The following is a 19,013-nucleotide window of genomic DNA, read 5'->3' as shown; positions in this document are numbered from 1 at the left end:
GTGTCTTAAAGATTTTAAATCAGTTTTAATAAAACCTAAACCTAGATGACAAATAAGGGACACTTTATTTTGGACTTTTGTAATTTAGCCAATGCAAAAAGTTTCCCTCTGTCTGGAGGACCTAACATACCGTACCGTACTTTACAGTCCACTGATTTGAATAAGTACCGTTGCAATACTAAATTTCACCTGCAGATGTCACTGCAGGAAAACGCAACACTTCTTGTTGAGCTACCTGCCGATCAGAATCGATCCCTGTGATAAGTTTTATACTTAGGGAAATTCCTCTCATTTTTAATTAACTATTCTTACTGCGGAAAAACTGGGTTTGGGATGAATCAGACATACAAAATTTAAACATGTCCAATCCTTTGTTTTTAATGGAGATACTTAAATTGGTCATTTTGGTTTATTTAATGGGAACCTGTCACCAGGTTTTACGCCACTAAACTACTACTCCCCTTAGGCAGGGGATGAAATGTTCTTTCTAAAATTCCCTCTTTTATGTGAAATCTCACCCATTTACCTATAAAAAAAAAAATTCCCCCCAAATCAGGCAAATATGACTCTTCTAATTTTCTAATGAGATGAGTCAAGTTTAGCAATGGCCAGTGGAGTGTCATTCAGAAGTCCCTATCTTTGGTTATATAGCACCTAGAAACATGCTGCTGGTGTCATATTAAAGAGTACAATCTCATCTTTAAGATCCAATAAGGCTTATGGTTCTGTGATCTACATAACTGGAAATAAAGGCAATTAAAACATTGTTCGAAAACTAGATCTGTAGTTACTGCTTGCATTTCTTGCTATGCCTTTAACTGCCTGTATCACCGGTTTTTAACTCATGTGATATGATCTAAAAGATGAGGCTCTTATCATCTAGGTTCTATAGAACCACAGATGGGGGTTTCTGAGGTGACACTCCTTCTTCAACCAACTTGACTCATTTAATGTGAAAATGAGGTGAGATGAGTCATATTTGCCTGACTTTGAAGGAAATTTTTCATAGGTCATGTAAAAGACGAAATTCTAGAAAAGATATTTTATACACTACCTGAGGGGGCTGGTAGTTAAGTGGGGTAAAACCAGGTGACAGGTTCCCTTTAAGTCCTGCCCCCTGGGTATACACTCAGTTAGCTCCTTCAGGGTGGTGCTCTGTAAGCCACGCCCCATCGACTCACCCAGATAATGCCCCTAATTTCTAGAGCTGGGTCTAAAAAGTGTATGCACTTTGTGTGCATGTGTATAGAGAGTCGTGAGGAATAGCCGCTATGTGAATGCGCGTCTTACCTGTGGTGCCCCATACATGTATAACACAAGAGCCTCGTGTTTCGGGATCACGCACCAAACCTTCTGCCAAGGCTTCGACTTCTCGTTATACTGTAGGAAACTGCAGATTACGCTGTTTACCGAGACCTCCGCAGACTCAATCTGACAATGGGGAGAAACAAAGGAAAACAAAAAAATATATGAAGTTATGAGTGATGAGATAAGCTTAAAGGGGCTCTTCTACAATCAAAAAGTATCCTGCTAGAGGCCCCACCCATGGGGACCCCACTGATCCTATCCAATCCATAGCCTTGAAATGGTCTCTTACTTTGGTGTTCTGAATCAGAGAATATAATTTTACATTCACTGTTAGTTTGTATAGAAATCAAAGCAGGGGTGTAACCCTGAAGAGCCTTGTCTCCGCCCACGAGGAGCGTCATTGTACAGAAACAGGTTCCTTTCTCAATGGTCAGGTCCGTTTCAGCCACAAATGGTTTCTCATGATTACATTTTTTTTGGCGTTGTAGTTGAGAGTCAAGACTCACCTCCAGTATGCCCCTTCTCTTCTCTTTCTCCTCGCTGTTGTTAGACCCTATTAGTATATTATAACAGTCCTTACACACTTTATTTGATTTATTCCCATCATATTTAAGTTCAGCTTTGTAGTCAGAACATTTCCAGCAAACCACCTATGAGGAACAAAGAATATATACATCAGCTGTCGGAGTATAGAAGACCTGCTTTACCATTAATGGCCTGTGGGAGGGGGGTGGCGCTGTGTCCAGAAGAAAGAAACCATGTATTTCTAATCATGGACTATCACTTTAATCATCTTCATAACCCTAGACCACCAGGTAGATTAAAACCTTGTCTACCCTTGGCCACCTGGGATGTTAAAAGGGGTTTCTGGGCTGTTCACCAATGACCATGGATGGCCACCAAGGATAACCCTTAAATAAATAAGGGGGCCATACGCATTAGAGTAAGGTTATCTAAACCGATGCGGCCACTTTCATTCTACCATGAAGAAGTTACAAGACAATGCACCGTATTCAACCCCCATTATACAAGACCACAGACTTACATATCCACATGCCCGGCAATGATGCCTCCTTCTGGTCAGTGCGTTAAACTGCTCTTTGCATTTCATGCACATGGTCACCTCATTGTCTCTGATCCATCTTGGGGCCCGGAGCCCAAGCTCAGCACTCTGGAATAGAGAAGGATCAGAAGATGAACTTTAGTAGAATAATGAGTGCAGCTCTGGAGTATAATATAGTATGTAACTCAGGATCAGTACAGGATAAGTAATGTCATGTATGTACACAGTGACTGCACCAGCAGCAGAATAGTGAGTGCAGCTCTGGGGTATAATACAGGATGTAACTCAGGATCAGTACAGGATAAGTAATGTCATGTATGTACACAGTGGCTGCACCAGCAGCAGAATAGTGAGTGCAGCTCTGGGGTATAATACAGGATGTAACTCAGGATCAGTACAGGATAAGTAATGTCATGTATGTACACAGTGACTGCACCAGCAGTAGAATAGTGAGTGCAGCTCTGGGGTATAATACAGGATGTAACTCAGGATCAGTACAGGATAAGTAATGTCATGTATGTACACAGTGACTGCACCAGCAGCAGAATAGTGAGTGCAGCTCTGGAGTATAATATAGTATGTAACTCAGGATCAGTACAGGATAAGTAATGTCATGTACGTACACAGTGCCTGCACCAGCAGCAGAATAGTGAGTGCAGCTCTGGAGTATAATATAGTATGTAACTCAGGATCAGTACAGGATAAGTAATGTCATGTATGTACACAGTGACTGCACCAGCAGCAGAATAGTGAGTGCAGCTCTGCGGTATAATAATGGATGTAACTCAGGATCAGTACAGGATAAGGAATGTCATGTATGTACACAGTGACTGCACCAGCAGCAGAATAGTGAGTGCAGCTCTGGGGTATAATACAGGATGTAACTCAGGATCAGTACAGGATAAGTAATGTCATGTATGTACACAGTGACTGCACCAGCAGCAGAATAGTAAGTGCAGCTCTGGTGTATAATATAGGATGTAACTCAGGATCAGTACAGGATAAATAATGTCATGTATGTACACAGTGACTGCACCAGCAGCAGAATAGTGAGTGCAGCTCTGGTGCATAATACAGGATGTAACTCAGGATCAGTACAGGATAAGTAATGTCATGTATGTACACAGTGACTGCACCAGCAGCAGAATAGTGAGTGCAGCTCTGGGGTATAATACAGGATGTAACTCAGGATCAGTACAGGATAAGTAATGTCATGTATGTATACAGTGACTGCACCAGCAGCAGAATAGTGAGTGCAGCTCTGGGGTATAATACAGGATGTAACTCAGGATCAGTACAGGATAAGTAATGTCATGTATGTACACAGTGACTGCACCAGCAGCAGAATAGTAAGTGCAGCTCTGCGGTATAATAATGGATGTAACTCAGGATCAGTACAGGATAAGGAATGTCATGTATGTACACAGTGACTGCACCAGCAGCAGAATAGTGAGTGCAGCTCTGGGGTATAATACAGGATGTAACTCAGGATCAGTACAGGATAAGTAATGTCATGTATGTACACAGTGACTGCACCAGCAGCAGAATAGTAAGTGCAGCTCTGGTGTATAATATAGGATGTAACTCAGGATCAGTACAGGATAAGTAATGTCATGTATGTACACAGTGACTGCACCAGCAGCAGAATAGTGAGTGCAGCTCTGGTGCATAATACAGGATGTAACTCAGGATCAGTACAGGATAAGTAATGTCATGTATGTACACAGTGACTGCACCAGCAGCAGAATAGTGAGTGCAGCTCTGGAGTATAATACAGGATGTAACTCAGGATCAGTACAGTATAAGTAATGTCATGTATGTATACAGTGACTGCACCAGCAGCAGAATAGTGAGTGCAGCTCTGGGGTATAATACAGGATGTAACTCAGGATCAGTACAGGATAAGTAATGTCATGTATGTACACAGTGACTGCACCAGCAGCAGAATAGTAAGTGCAGCTCTGGTGTATAATATAGGATGTAACTCAGGATCAGTACAGGATAAGTAATGTCATGTATGTACACAGTGACTGCACCAGCAGCAGAATAGTGAGTGCAGCTCTGGGGTATAATACAGGATGTAACTCAGGATCAGTACAGGATAAGTAATGTCATGTATGTACACAGTGACTGCACCAGCAGCAGAATAGTGAGTGCAGCTCTGGGGTATAATACAGAATGTAACTCAGGATCAGTACAGGATAAGTAATGTCATGTATGTATACAGTGACTGCACCAGCAGCAGAATAGTGAGTGCAGCTCTGGGGTATAATACAGGATGTAACTCAGGATCAGTACAGGATAAGTAATGTCATGTATGTACACAGTGACTGCACCAGCAGCAAAATAGTAAGTGCAGCTCTGGTGTATAATATAGGATGTAACTCAGGATCAGTACAGGATAAGTAATGTCATGTATGTACACAGTGACTGCACCAGCAGCAGAATAGTGAGTGCAGCTCTGGGGTATAATACAGGATGTAACTCAGGATCAGTACAGGATAAGTAATGTCATGTATGTACACAGTGACTGCACCAGCAGCAGAATAGTGAGTGCAGCTCTGGGGTATAATACAGAATGTAACTCAGGATCAGTACAGGATAAGTAATGTCATGTATGTACAGTGACTGCACCAGCAGCAGAATAGTGAGTGCAGCTCTGGGGTATAATACAGGATGTAACTCAGGATCAGTACAGGATAAGTAAAGTCATGTATGTACACATTGACTGCACCAGCAGCAGAATAGTGAGTGCAGCTCTGGGGTATAATACAGGATGTAACTCAGGATCAGTACAGGATAAGTAATGTCATGTATGTACACAGTGACTGCAGCAGCAGCAGAATAGTGAGTGCAGCTCTGGAGTATAATACAGGATGTGACTCAGGATCAGTACAGGATAAGTAATGTCATATATGTACACAGTGACTGCACCAGCAGCAGAATAGTGAGTGCAGCTCTGGGGTATAATACAGGATGTAACGCAGGATCAGTACAGGATAAGTAATGTCATGTATGTACACAGTGACTGTACCAGCAGCAGAATAGTGAGTGCAGCTCTGGAGTATAATACAGGATGTAACTCAGGGTCAGTACAGGATAAGTAATGTCATGTATGTACACAGTGACTGCACCAGCAGCAGAATAGTGAGTGCAGCTCTGGGGTATAATACAGGATGTAACTCAGGATCAGTACAGGATAAGTAATGTCATGTATGTACACAGTGACTGCAGCAGCAGCAGAATAGTGAGTGCAGCTCTGGGGAATAATACAGGATGTAACGCAGGATCAGGACAGGATAAGTAATGTCATGTATGTACACAGTGACTGCACCAGCAGCAGAATAGTGAGTGCAGCTCTGGGGTATAATACAGGATGTAACTCAGGATCAGTACAGGATAAGTAATGTCATATATGTACACAGTGACTGCAGCAGCAGAATAGTGAGTGCAGCTCTGGGGTATAATACAGGATGTAACTCAGGGTCAGTACAGGATAAGTAATGTCATGTATGTACACAGTGACTGCACCAGCAGCAGAATAGTGAGTGCAGCTCTGGGGTATAATACAGGATGTAACTCAGGATCAGTACAGGATAAGTAATGTCATGTATGTACACAGTGACTGCACCAGCAGCAGAATAGTGAGTGCAGCTCTGGGGTATAATACAGGATGTAACTCAGGGTCAGTACAGGATAACTAATGTCATGTATGTACACAGTGACTGCACCAGCAGCAGAATAGTGAGTGCAGCTCTGGGGTATAATACAGGATGTAACTTAGGAACTTTACAAAAAGTTAGCAACACCGATTGGATGTTTTCAATCCAGAAGCAGATTTTTCCTCTTTATGAGATATAACCCTTAACATGCTTTTCTGGTGTCACTCAGCAGGGGGCAGCAGTGATCCCAGTAGAACATTCCTCCCAGGGTGAGGAGAGAGAAATCTGCACCACCTTCTGGTATTTGATAATTTGGACTAAATATGACCTTCATTATATAAAAGAGGAACCATTCTTTAGTGTTACTTCTCTCTTAGTCACAACTTACAGAAACTTCCTGAGAAGCCTCCTCAGTTTTTTTGGCTTGAGCGATTATAAAAGTTTCATTCCGCTGCTGAAATTCGGAAATTGCAGTTTCCAAAGCCTGAAAGGAAACAATGAATGAGACATGTGATTACACACTTCCAGGGGGGTGTCTGACTACGACTACAACAACAACAAGGACTTCATAGATGGGGGTTCTACAGGTTTACGTCAGAATGGAGAAAAACGGGAACTATTCCTTACTCAATGGCTGTGGATAACTTGAGAATCATAGTTAATTTCTTAAATTATTATATTTGTCTCTGTTATTCTTCCTGGAAAGATCAGACGGATATTGTCAAATTGTATTATCAGTTATTACCCCTTAGCAACAATCATCTCCGATTGTACATGACCAGAGTATAAAGGAGTAGGCTTCATTAAAAAGGGCAACTCAAAATCCAATTGAAAGTAGTTTGTTCCTATATTTCCAGGAGGAACAACAGAGGGACTACATAATGCAGAGTCCTGAATATACAAGGACTCTGGGTATACAAGTATTTACTTGTCCGAGGAAAGGAAAGTTTGTTTTTTAGAAGAATTTCCACTATTGTTCCTGTAGGTAGGTTGTCCAATAGTTTAAAACAATCCTACCAACCAGTAAAAAAAAATTATGAAAAACATTCATAACATACCTCATCTAATTGCCGCCGTGCCCCTGATCAATTTGGCGTTTGTTTTATTTAAATCCGCCCACCTGTTCACAAGATATGGCCCTCGGAAGTTTATATGTGAACAAGCACGTCCAAGCCAAAGGGGCGGTAACTTTCTGAGTTCCCTGGGGGTGGGTTTATGAAAAAGGTTACCACCCTCTTAGCTACTATGCACTAATTCACATATAAACTTCCAGGGGTCATATCTTTTGAATGGGTGGAAGGATTAAAAAAAAACAAACACCAAATTGATCCGGGAGACGACGTCGACTAAATGAGGTAGGTCATTCAGCATTCTGTACTTGGTGACAAGTCCCCTCTAAAATCAAACTCCACCTTTTTTTGGTCTTTTTTTAGCAATACAATGGCCACCACCATCACAATGATGCTCGGTCATCATCACTTACCTTGATCCATTCTTTCTTGATTTGTTCAGAGCTGAAATAAAGGATAAAGGATGCGTAAATAATCACAGAAATAAAGATTTAAGACACTGATTATAACAAATTCTTAAGGGGGAAGGGTTACCTGGCCTGTAACTCTAGTGTCCGCTCCTTTCCGGAGATCTGGAATGTGTGCGGATAGTCCTCGTTCTGGGTCTCCACCACCTTCATGCCATCCAGTCCGATTTTTGTCCGCAGAGAGTACTTGGCCCCCACCAGACTGAACTTGGGCACGCAGTAGAGTAGCATGTTGTTGAACTGAAAGCGGAGAAGGTGATGGTCATTACCGATGAAATCTTACGCAAATACTAATAGGGACTGATTGTATTCGTCAACTACCAAGACTCACCAGGAAGAGGTGTCGTTCTTGGGCTGACGTGTTACGGGCGGCCAGTTTAAGAATCTGTCCTTCCTTTATGAACTCATTAGAGGGGTGGACAATGTCCTCTTCTTCTCCCAGCATCTCATAGACCATCAGTAGCTTCTTCAGGTTTTCCTGTAGACCACCAGAAATCCATCGCAAGGTTAAAAGGGGTTGTCTGGTCATTGTAAGTTAGGGCCTAATTTGCTGATCGGCGGAGGTCTCCATGATGGGACCACCACAGATCACACCAGCACCTTAGAGATGAAGGGAGTAGCTGGTGTATGCGCGACTGGGTGCTCTGGTCACTCCGGGTGCCACGGGGGTGCAACAGACCTCCGTTCTCGTGATCCTTGGGAGTCCCATCTGAGACCCCCACCGATCAGTCAGAATAGGGCTTAACTTGCTATGACCAGACCACCCCTTTAAGGAAATAAATTGTGGCCTCAGTGCAAGTCTGACTATGACAACCCGCTCCGTATACCATATCAGGAGACAATGACCATGTCTAAATATGAAATTTTTAAGGAATTAACCCTATCCTAAGGGGCCCTCATAGATTGTAGTGCATAGGAACGGTGTGATTGGACTAATTTGAATCTAGATCACATGACTCTGAAATCCCCGGATTAGACCAGTACAGGGGTGTAACTGCCGGGGTAGCAGCTGTAGTGCTGCTATGGGGCCCATAGTGTCAGAGGGCCCCAGCATCTGAGGTATTGGCTTTGTATATGCTGTATGTCTGTATATGGTATTGTATGTATTTGCTTACAGCGTGTGTATATGTGATGTGTATATCATCTTTATTTGTGTGCATATGTGATGTTTATATACTGTATGTCTGTATATGGTATTGTATGTATTTGCTCTAGGTGTGTGCATATGTGAGGTGTATATACTGTATGTCTGTGCATATGATGCATGTATGTGTGTATATGCTGTATGTATGTATATATGGTGTGTGTCTGTGCATATGATGTATGTATGTGTGTATATGCTGTATGTATGTATATATGGTGTGTGTGTGATTGTAAATCTCATGTGTGAGTATACAAATATGTACCGTATATTCTTTTTAAAGGGGGAAGGAGGACCCCATTCAGAAGTCTTGTATGGGGTCCTGCATCTCCTAGTTACACCCCGCCACAATTATGAGCCCCAAAGGCAAGTCCAGTAGAGGGCAAAATGGTTCAGCTACTGGGAGTCATAAGGGTTGTTCTTAACCATCTATCGGCCATCTCCATGGTCCTAGACCAGCAGGATGGAGAAGACTTAGGTTATTCTTTTTTGATGTGACATAAATAGGTCAGTATTATTATTATTATATATGCACTATATGGCGGCATTATGAGAACAGAGATAGATGTGCCATCCCATGGATAGATTAGATGGATAGATCACTCACCATTTTGCGGATCGCCGTATTTGAGTGACTCGCTGCCGTTGAAATTATTTCCAAGGACTCTGCAAGAAAGAAAGTATCAGGGGTCATGGAGAGACTTGACAATCGCCTTGTTTATTTTTTCACGCACTGTTTGTGAGGTTACTAAGCAACGCTCGGACATGCGCAGATCATTCTTCTATATCGTGGGAGTCGCTGTGTTTGTTATCTTGTTATACGTCATGCTTACAAATCACGCACAATTCTGATATTTACTTATTATGTATTACTATGTCACTGTGTTATGATAACATTACGTACACTCTTAATTTATATTGTTAAACGTCATCACTGACGTCACATTCTGCGGGGGGGGATTTAAACCCGCCATGTAACACTTTTGGCTACATTGAGCTAGCTGAAACGTTACTGTATATTCACCTGGTGAATAAAACACCTTTGAATTGGAAACGGAGTGCTGCTACTTTCCTACTTTACACACCAGAACATAATGGGGCAGATTTACTTACCTGGTCCATTCGCGATCCAGTGGCGCGTTCTCTGCGGTGGATTCGGGTCTTCCGGCCGGGATTCACTAAGGCAGTTCCTCCGACGTCCACCAGGTGGCGCTGCTGCGCTGAAGACCATCGGAATGCACGGAAGTTCACCGTCCTATCGTGGGTGAAGGTAAGCGCGCGTCGAGCGACACTTTATTTTTTTAAATGCGGCGGTTTTTCCGGATCCATCGGTTTTTTTTACGGCCGCGTCCCCTGATTTCTGTCGCGTGCATGCCGCCGGCGCCGATGCGCCACAATCCGATCACGGGCGCCAAAATCGGGTAACACGTCGGGAAACCGCGAATCGGGCCCTTAGTAAATGACCCCTATTGATTTCAAAAGGAGAGGTGTAATACTACATTTTGGCTCTGGGGGCACTGCAGGGAAATTAGAACACTGGGGGTCATTTACTAAGGGCCCGAATCGCGTTTTTCCGGCGGGTTACCCGAATTTTTCCGTTTTGTGCTGTTTTTCCCTGAATTGCCCCAGGGTTTTGGCGCACGTGATGGGATTGTGGCGCATCGGCACCGGTGTGCACGCGACGGAAATCGGGGGGCTTGGCCATACGAAAAGCCGACAGATTCGGAAAAACCGCTGTATTAAAAAAAAAAAAAGTGGCGCTGGACACGCGCTTACCTGCACTCTGCCTGGCTTGGTGAAGTTCAGTGCACTCCGAGGAACTTCAGCGTAGCAGCGACACCTAGTGAATATCGGGGGAACTACCTTAGTGAATCGCCGGAAGACCCGAATACTCCACACAGAACGCGCCGCTGGATCGCGAATGGACCGGGTAAGTAAATCTGCCCCACTCACTACTAGCGCAATTAAAAAGTTTGGAGGAGGAGCCAGCAGCATTATACATGTAAGTTATGGGGTCCTCTTACTTTCTGCATCCTTACGATCCAGCGAGTCTTGGGGCAGTTTGCGGAGGTAGTCCTTTAAGAGCATCTCGTATCGCGGTATCCTTTGCACTGGTTCAAGCATATGATGTTGTAGCGTCAGGCTACCGCACTTTCCTTCCCTCTGGGTGAGAAAATACAAACAAGATTTGTCATTTTGGAGATTTGGTATGGTAGAGTCAAAGGTCAACCCATAAGAAGGGATATGTGGGAATTTAAAGGGGGTCGATCAGCTCCAAATTACCCACACAAATAAAACCAGCCTTGTGTAGGGCACCTTATAAGATAACCAGACATTCCTTTGCTGTTTTCCAACAATGTGTCGTTTAGGAGAAAATCTCATTTTTATCTTTATGCAAATGAGTTTCTCAGTGCTCCAGGGGCGGAGCCATATCCACTGCAACATCTTTCTGCACATTATTTCAATGAGAGACGTCCAGTGTTGTGTAAAACTGTGTACTGTGTTGTAATGGGTAGCATAAAGAAAGAGGAAACAGGTGCACAAGTAGGTTTTGCCCCGCCTCCAGTAGGAGCTAATTTGCATAAAGATAAAAAATGGATTTTCTCGAAACCGACTTATAGTTGGAATATATGAGAGATAGGTCTGGAAAGTTTATCAAGTGCTCTACGCAGTGCTGGTTTTACTTCTAGGGCGATTTGGGAATCCATACACTCCCTTTAAGAACATAAGACGTCTTTTTAAGATCCATATCAGATCTATGGGGGTCTAAGACCAGTGATTCTGGATATCAAAACGGTTTACAATTGTATCAAACCCACAACTGTTCACGTTCCCATTCACTAACAGCAAGCAGAGATCTTTAAAACGGTGTGAAACTGTAGCAATGTATATTAAAACGTTGCAGAACTTAAAGGGGCAGTACCCACATGATAGGTGATGATACGTAATTGCTGGGGACCCCCACTAAACACAAAAGTGGGGGCCCCTTAATCATGATCACTATTCTGTAGGTGACAAGTCATTATTGAGGGAGAACCCCTTTAAGAAAAACTTCTATCTTTACCAAGTGACTGCTGCATATTTTAGACTCACCACTAGAGGTCACTCTATGAACAGAGCACCAGCCTGCTGTGCACCACAGTATGGTATCACAGGCAGTCCCCGGGTTACGTACAGGATAGGTTCCATAGGTTTGTTCTTAAGTCGAATTTGTATGTAAGTCGAAACTGTATATTTTGTAATGGTAGCTCCAGATTAAATTTTTTTTTTGCCCCAGTGACAATTGGAGTTTCAAAATTTTTTTCTGTACTGGGACCAAGGATTATGAATAAAGCTTCATAACAGACACCTTACAGCTGATCATTGCAGCCTGGGACTATAGTAACATCAAGAGAGGTCACCAGAGGTCACAGTGGGCAGAGGGGTCCGTCTGTAACTAGGGGTCGTCTGTAAGTTGAGTGTCCTTAAGTAGAGGACCGCCTGTATATACATATGTGTATTCCCTACATCTGAGGTCTCACCTGGATTTCTTGCACCACGTGTTTAAACTGCGCCGACCGATCCATCCACGTTTTCACAGTCTCCATGGCGTTGTCGAAATTTTTCACGTACTCCGCGTACATCTTCAAAAACGGTGCCAATTTTTGCAAAATGTCTCCGATTCTGGGGCTGATGGACCTGTCAAAGGCGAAAGGACGTTCAATATATTTCAGGTGTAAACTGTGAAGAGGTTTAGAAATTAAGGCTGTAGCTACTCCAAGTGTATTGGGAATGTGCCCTCACACTGCTGTGTTCTTAACTCTCTGCAATGAGCAGCTTCACAACTCCTCACTTCTGTTGTGAGGAAATTTTCCCTTTTAGTTGATGACTGGAGGCGGCTGTGGAGCAGCTTAATGCAGAGAGATAAGAGCACAGCAGTGTGAGGATACGCCCCCTTTGCATTGAGCTCCATCACAGCTCCTCCCCTCTGTTGTAAGGAGAAGCTAGAGTAGGAATTCCCCTTTTAGTTCCAGGCTGGGGACTGTGAAGCAGCTCATTGCAGACAGCTAAGAGCACAGCAGTGTGAGGAAACGCCCCTATGCGCTCAGAGGGGCTACATTTCTTGAGGATATACCCAAAGCAACCAATCAGAGCTCTGCTTTCATTTCAAAGAGTTTTCCTTAACAATATCTCTCAGTGCAGCTTACATTTTAAAGGGGGATGAAGTTAATTTATCTTTTTGACAGTTTCCCAAATCTAATTTTAACATTTAGACATCAAAAAACTTTACTAGAAAACATTAAAAATAAAAGGAGCAGCAGTTTCCTACAACAGGTGACTCCAACCAATCAGCTTGCTGCTCTCACTTTCTCGAGAGACTTGTAAAGATGAGAGCTGGAATCTAACTGGTTGCTAGGGGGTCCATTGTAGGAGCATGACAACCAATATGGCCGCCATTACAGCTTCTATGGGGTTTTTATGGTATATGAAACTCTGGCCAGAGCTAGGGCTAATACCTCCGGGGGATCACACTGGGATACCCCGAATAACCAGACCCTAAATAACCAGAGCCCAGAAATCTCTCTAGTTCCTCCTCTCACAGGCCGAAAACATATGACAGCATCAGTTGAGCCCAGGACAGAAATCCCATTCTCTCACAGCTCCTCCACCCACCCCACATCCCTAATGTCACAGCCAAGACAGAATTCATTACAACGTCCTGCAGAGCTGTGTTATACTCCAGAGCTGCACTCACAATTCTGCTGCTGGTGCAGTCACTGTGTACATACATGACATTACTTATCCTGTACTGATCCTGAGTTACATCCTGTATTATACTCCAGAGCTGCACTCACTATTCTGCTGCTGGTGCAGTCACTGTGTACATACATGACATTACTTATCCTGTACTGATCCTGAGTTACATCCTGTATTATACTCCAGAGCTGCACTCACTATTCTGCTGCTGGTGCAGTCACTGTGTACATACATGACATTACTTATCCTGTACTGATCCTGAGTTACATCCTGTATTATACTCCAGAGCTGCACTCACTATTCTGCTGCTGGTGCAGTCACTGTGTACATACAGGATATTACTTATCCTGTACTGATCCTGCGTTACACCCTGTATTATACCCCAGAGCTGCACTCACTATTCTGCTGCTGGTGCAGTCACTGTGTACATACATGACATTACTTATCCTGTACTGATCCTGAGTTACATCCTGTATTATACCCCAGAGCTGCACTCACTATTCTGCTGCTGGTGCAGTCACAGTGTACATACATGACATTACTTATCCTGTACTGATCCTGAGTTACATCCTGTATTATACCCCAGAGCTGCACTCACTATTCTGCTGCTGGTGCAGTCACTGTGTACATACAGGATATTACTTATCCTGTACTGATCCTGCGTTACACCCTGTATTATACCCCAGAGCTGCACTCACTATTCTGCTGCTGGTGCAGTCACTGTGTACATACATGACATTACTTATCCTGTACTGATCCTGAGTTACATCCTGTATTATACTCCAGAGCTGCACTCACTATTCTGCTGCTGGTGCAGTCACTGTGTACATACATGACATTACTTATCCTGTACTGATCCTGAGTTACATCCTGTATTATACTCCAGAGCTGCACTCACTATTCTGCTGCTGGTGCAGTCACTGTGTACATACATGATCCTGAGTTACATCCTTGACCTGTCATTATGTACACAATAGGTAATCTGTACTACTCACCACTCATTCATTCTACTCTCCAAGTCCGGTAGCAGGAATGAAGAGTGGAAACTGTGAATAGAGGAAATGTTGGAGAATATTTTATAGGTAACGTCCGGGGGGAAGGAGCCTTTCTTGGCTTCATTCTCCAGCGCTTTGTTAAAGGTCTGAAAATATAAAATTAGAAAACAATTATAATTTTAAAAAAATTATATTTTTTCATTAAATTAATACACATTTAACAAAAATTTGGGCTCACTAATTGAAAATGACCACCACAATCTGTAGTATTCCTATAAAATCAGTGAAGAAGAGGGCGATATTGACTATTTAAACCGATCACTAATGCTTGGGAGTGTCACATGACTCTGAAACCCCACCTCTTTTTAGAAGGAGTGGGAGGGGTCTTTGGAGAGTATTTTGTACATAGGGGGCAGTATTATAGTAGTTATATTCCTGTACATAGGGGGCAGTATTATAGTATTTATATTCCTGTACATAGGGGGCAGTATTATAGTAATTATATTCCTGTACATAGGGGGCAGTATTATAGCAGTTATATTCTTGTACATAGTGAGCAGTATTATAGTAGTTATATTCTTGTACATAGGGGGCAGTATTATAGTAGTTATATTCCTGTACATAGGGGGCAGTATTATAGTAGTTATATTCCTGTACATAGGGGGCAGTATTATAGTAGTTATATTCCTGTACATAGGGGGCAGTATTATAGTAGTTATATTCTTCTACATAGGGGGCAGTATTATACTAGTTATATTCTTGTACATAGGGGGCAGTATTATAGTAGTTATATTCTTGTACATAGGAGGCAGTATTATAGTAGTTATATTCCTGTACATAGGGAGCAGTATTATAGTAGTTATATTCTTGTACATAGGGGGCAGTATTATAGTAGTTATATTCTTGTACATAGGGGGCAGTATTATAGTAAATATATTCTTGCACATAGGGGGCAGTATTATAGTAGTTATATTCTTGTACATAGGGGGCAGTATTATAGTAGTTATATTCCTGTACATAGGGGGCAGTATTATAGTAGTTATATTCCTGTACATAGGGGGCAGTATTATAGTAGTTATATTCTTGTACATAGGGGGCAGTATTATAGTAAATATATTCTTGTACATAGGGGGCAGTATTATAGTAGTTATATTCTTGTACATAGGGGGCAGTATTATAGTAGTTATATTCCTGTACATAGGGGGCAGTATTATAGTAGTTATATTCTTGTACATAGGGGGCATTATTATAGTGGTTATATTCTTGTACATAGGGGGCAGTATTATAGTAGTTATATTCTTGTAAATAGGGGGCAGTATTATAGTAGTTATATTCTTGTACATAGGGGGCAGTATTATACTAGTTATATTCTTGTACATAGGGGGCAGTATTATAGTAGTTATATTCTTGTACATAGGAGGCAGTATTATAGTAGTTATATTCCTGTACATAGGGGGCAGTATTATAGTAGTTATATTCTTGTACATAGGAGGCAGTATTATAGTAGTTATATTCCTGTACATAGGGGGCAGTATTATAGTAGTTATATTCCTGTACATAGGGGGCAGTATTATAGTAGTTATATTCCTGTACATAGGGGCAGTATTATAGTAGTTATATTCTTGTACATAGGGGGCAGGATTATAGTAGTTATATCCCTGTACATAGGGGGCAGTATTATAGTAGTTATGTTCCTGTACATAGGGGCAGTATTATAGTAGTTATATTCTTGTACATAGGGGGCAGTATTATAGTAGTTATATTCCTGTACATAGGGGGCAGTATTATAGTAGTTACATGCTTGTACATAGGGGGCAGTATTATAGTAGTTATATTCTTGTACATAGGGGGTAGTATTATAGTAGTTATATTCTTGTACATAGGGGGCAGTATTATAGTAGTTATATTCTTGTACATAGGGGGCAGTATTATAGTAGTTATATTCTTGTACATAGGGGGCAGTATTATAGTAGTTATATTCTTGTACATAGGGGGCAGTATTATAGTAGTTATATTCTTGTACATAGGGAGCAGTATTATAGTAGTAATATTCCTGTACATAGGGGGCAGTATTATAGTAGTTATATTCCTGTACATAGGGGGCAGTATTATAGTAGTTATATTCCTGTACATAGTGAGCAGTATTATAGTAGTTATATTCCTGTACATAGGGGGCAGTATTATAGTAGTTATATTCCTGTACATAGGGGGCAGTATTATAGTAGTTATATTCCTGTACATAGGGGGTAGTATTATAGTAGTTATATTCTTGTACATAGGGGGCAGTATTATAGTAGTTATATTCCTGTACATAGGGGGCAGTATTATAGTAGTTATATTCCTGTACATAGGGGGCAGTATTATAGTAGTTATATTCCTGTACATAGGGGGCAGTATTATAGTAGTTATATTCCTGTACATAGGGAGCAGTATTATAGTAGTTATATTCCTGTACATAGGGGGCAGTATTATAGTAGTTATATTCCTGTACATAGGGGGCAGTATTATAGTAGTTATATTCCTGTACATAGGGGGTAGTATTATAGTAGTTATATTCTTGTACATAGGGGGCAGTATTATAGTAGTTATATTCTTGTACATAGGGAGCAGTATTATAGTAGTTATATTCTTGTACATAGGGGGCAGTATTATAGTAGTTATATTCTTGTACACAGGGGGCAGTATTACAGTAGTTATATTCCTGTACATAGGGGGCAGTATTATAGTAGTTATATTCCTGTACATAGGGGGCAGTATTATAGTAGTTATATTCTTGTACATAGGGGGCAGTATTATAGTAGTTATATTCTTGTACATAGGGGGCAGGATTATAGTAGTTATATCCCTGTACATAGGGGGCAGTATTATAGTAGTTATATTCCTGTACATAGGGTGCAGTATTATAGCAGTTATATTCTTGTCACCATTACCTGCAGTAGCTCCAGCCTGCTGACATACGCTCGTTCTGTCTGTAGCAGCTCGTTTGCGATGTTATGAAGTTTCTGCTCATTTGTCTCCTAGAGAAATGGAACATCTCAGGTTATGAGGGGCTGCAGAGCTGTAATCCGGCGGCTGATGTGATATTGGGCATCTATTCAGCAGCAGGACATAGAGACATTGCAGCATCTAAAATTAACTCCCAATTAGGAGGTCATCTGACATTTACTTGGTCTCCTAATGATAATCCACAAACCACAGGAATTCTGATATCGATGTGAGAACCATGAGTCATAAATCCTAACATTTAAAGGGCATCTCCATCTACAACAATAAAGTGAATATGAGACCTGAGTCGTCCTCCATTGCTAAAAAGTTACAAATTCTGCTGAACTTTTTCTTAATCTTTTCAGTTTTTGCCTTTTTTTTCATTTAATGGGCATCTGGCAGCAGTTTTACTACGCTACAGCTCAGTCAGTTTTGGGAATAGTCCTGTTTATTCCAGGCTTGTAGCTTCTATGTGTGTGTGTTGGATGAGTGTCCTCACACTGCTGTGGTCTTAGCTCTCTGCAGAAAGTGTTAGGTATGAAAGATGTGTAATCATAACTTTGTATATGTTGTTAGTAGCAGCAGAACTGTAAAATATGTTTTTACATCCCAGCTTTGTAACATTGGGGGCGTGTCCTCACACTGCTGTGCTCTGTGCAGGCAACGTTACATATTCTCCCTGTAGCAATGTGTAATCATGACTTTGTGGGTTTTGTTAGTAGTAGCAAGATTGTGATATATGGATTCATTTCACAGGATTGGTACATTAGGGGCTTGTCCTCACACTGCTGTGCCCTGTGCTCTCTGCAGACATGGTTAGCTATTTTCCCAGCAGAGATGCCTTTGTGTATGTTGTTAGTAGCAGAACGACTGTAAAATTTGGATTTATATCCCAGGATTGCAATACTGCGGATATCTCCTCACACTGTTGTGCTCTGGGCTCTCTGCTTTGTACCTCTCCATTGCCTATAAGCCTCTGTGCTCTCTGCAGACAGCGTTAGGTACTGTCCCTGTAATGTAATTATAACTTTGTGTATGTTATTAGTAGCAGCAGGACTGTGAAATTTGAATTCTAACACTGGGGGCGTGTCCTCACACTGTTGTGCTCTGTGCTCTCTGCTTTGCACCTCTCCACCTACCCTGAGTAAAACCAAACCAGGTTTTTGGTTGACTATTACAACAATCACTCTGAGCAGTGGGAAAGGGAAGTAGAGCAGCTCACTGCACAGAGCACAGAGCACAGCAGTGTGAGTGCACCCATTCTGTACACTCGGGAAAAAAAACTACAATCCCAGGATTTGGCAAGCTTTGTAATTAGGACGACATATAGCGTCTGCAGTCCCATGTAACAACGCCAACGCCACATCTCCATTACAGAGACTTATATTCCATGACAAACTCAGCTCTGCTACATCCGTCCACTAATAAAGGAAGGAGCAGGGGATAAATCCCGGAATACAAAAGATGGGATTAGCATTTTTCGTATCGCGCCTACTTTACGGTTTTTGACAGAAGAGACGGAGGATAGGAGCGATAATTGATCTCTACGGAGAGACTGCGGCACGAGGTGCGCGGCCAATTACTG

At 42.0% G+C, this 19,013-nt stretch overlaps 1 protein-coding gene across 6 annotated transcripts in view; it reads right to left on the bottom strand.

Moving 5' to 3' along the window:
• The window catches only part of FGD4 (FYVE, RhoGEF and PH domain containing 4), a 97,162-nt gene that overhangs the window by 1,687 nt on the left and 76,462 nt on the right, over positions 1-19,013 (bottom strand). For all 6 annotated transcript variants that reach the window (XM_072145293.1, XM_072145294.1, XM_072145298.1 and 3 more), the window contains exons 5-16: positions 17,374-17,460; positions 14,444-14,589; positions 12,233-12,389; positions 10,736-10,874; positions 9,319-9,377; positions 7,902-8,048; positions 7,638-7,810; positions 7,517-7,547; positions 6,422-6,517; positions 2,354-2,479; positions 1,815-1,958; positions 1,291-1,431 (exon numbers count right to left, since the gene is read on the bottom strand). In XM_072145293.1, coding sequence (XP_072001394.1) covers positions 1,291-1,431; positions 1,815-1,958; positions 2,354-2,479; positions 6,422-6,517; positions 7,517-7,547; positions 7,638-7,810; positions 7,902-8,048; positions 9,319-9,377; positions 10,736-10,874; positions 12,233-12,389; positions 14,444-14,589; positions 17,374-17,460 — 1,446 coding nt within the window. The remainder of the gene's footprint in view (positions 1-1,290; positions 1,432-1,814; positions 1,959-2,353; positions 2,480-6,421; positions 6,518-7,516; positions 7,548-7,637; positions 7,811-7,901; positions 8,049-9,318; positions 9,378-10,735; positions 10,875-12,232; positions 12,390-14,443; positions 14,590-17,373; positions 17,461-19,013) is intronic.

Source organism: Engystomops pustulosus, chromosome 4 (genome assembly GCF_040894005.1).
Source record: "Engystomops pustulosus chromosome 4, aEngPut4.maternal, whole genome shotgun sequence".
Taxonomy (NCBI): domain Eukaryota; kingdom Metazoa; phylum Chordata; class Amphibia; order Anura; family Leptodactylidae; genus Engystomops; species Engystomops pustulosus.
Note: the sequence above shows the minus strand (reverse complement) of the source record. Positions and strands in the feature narration are given on the sequence as shown.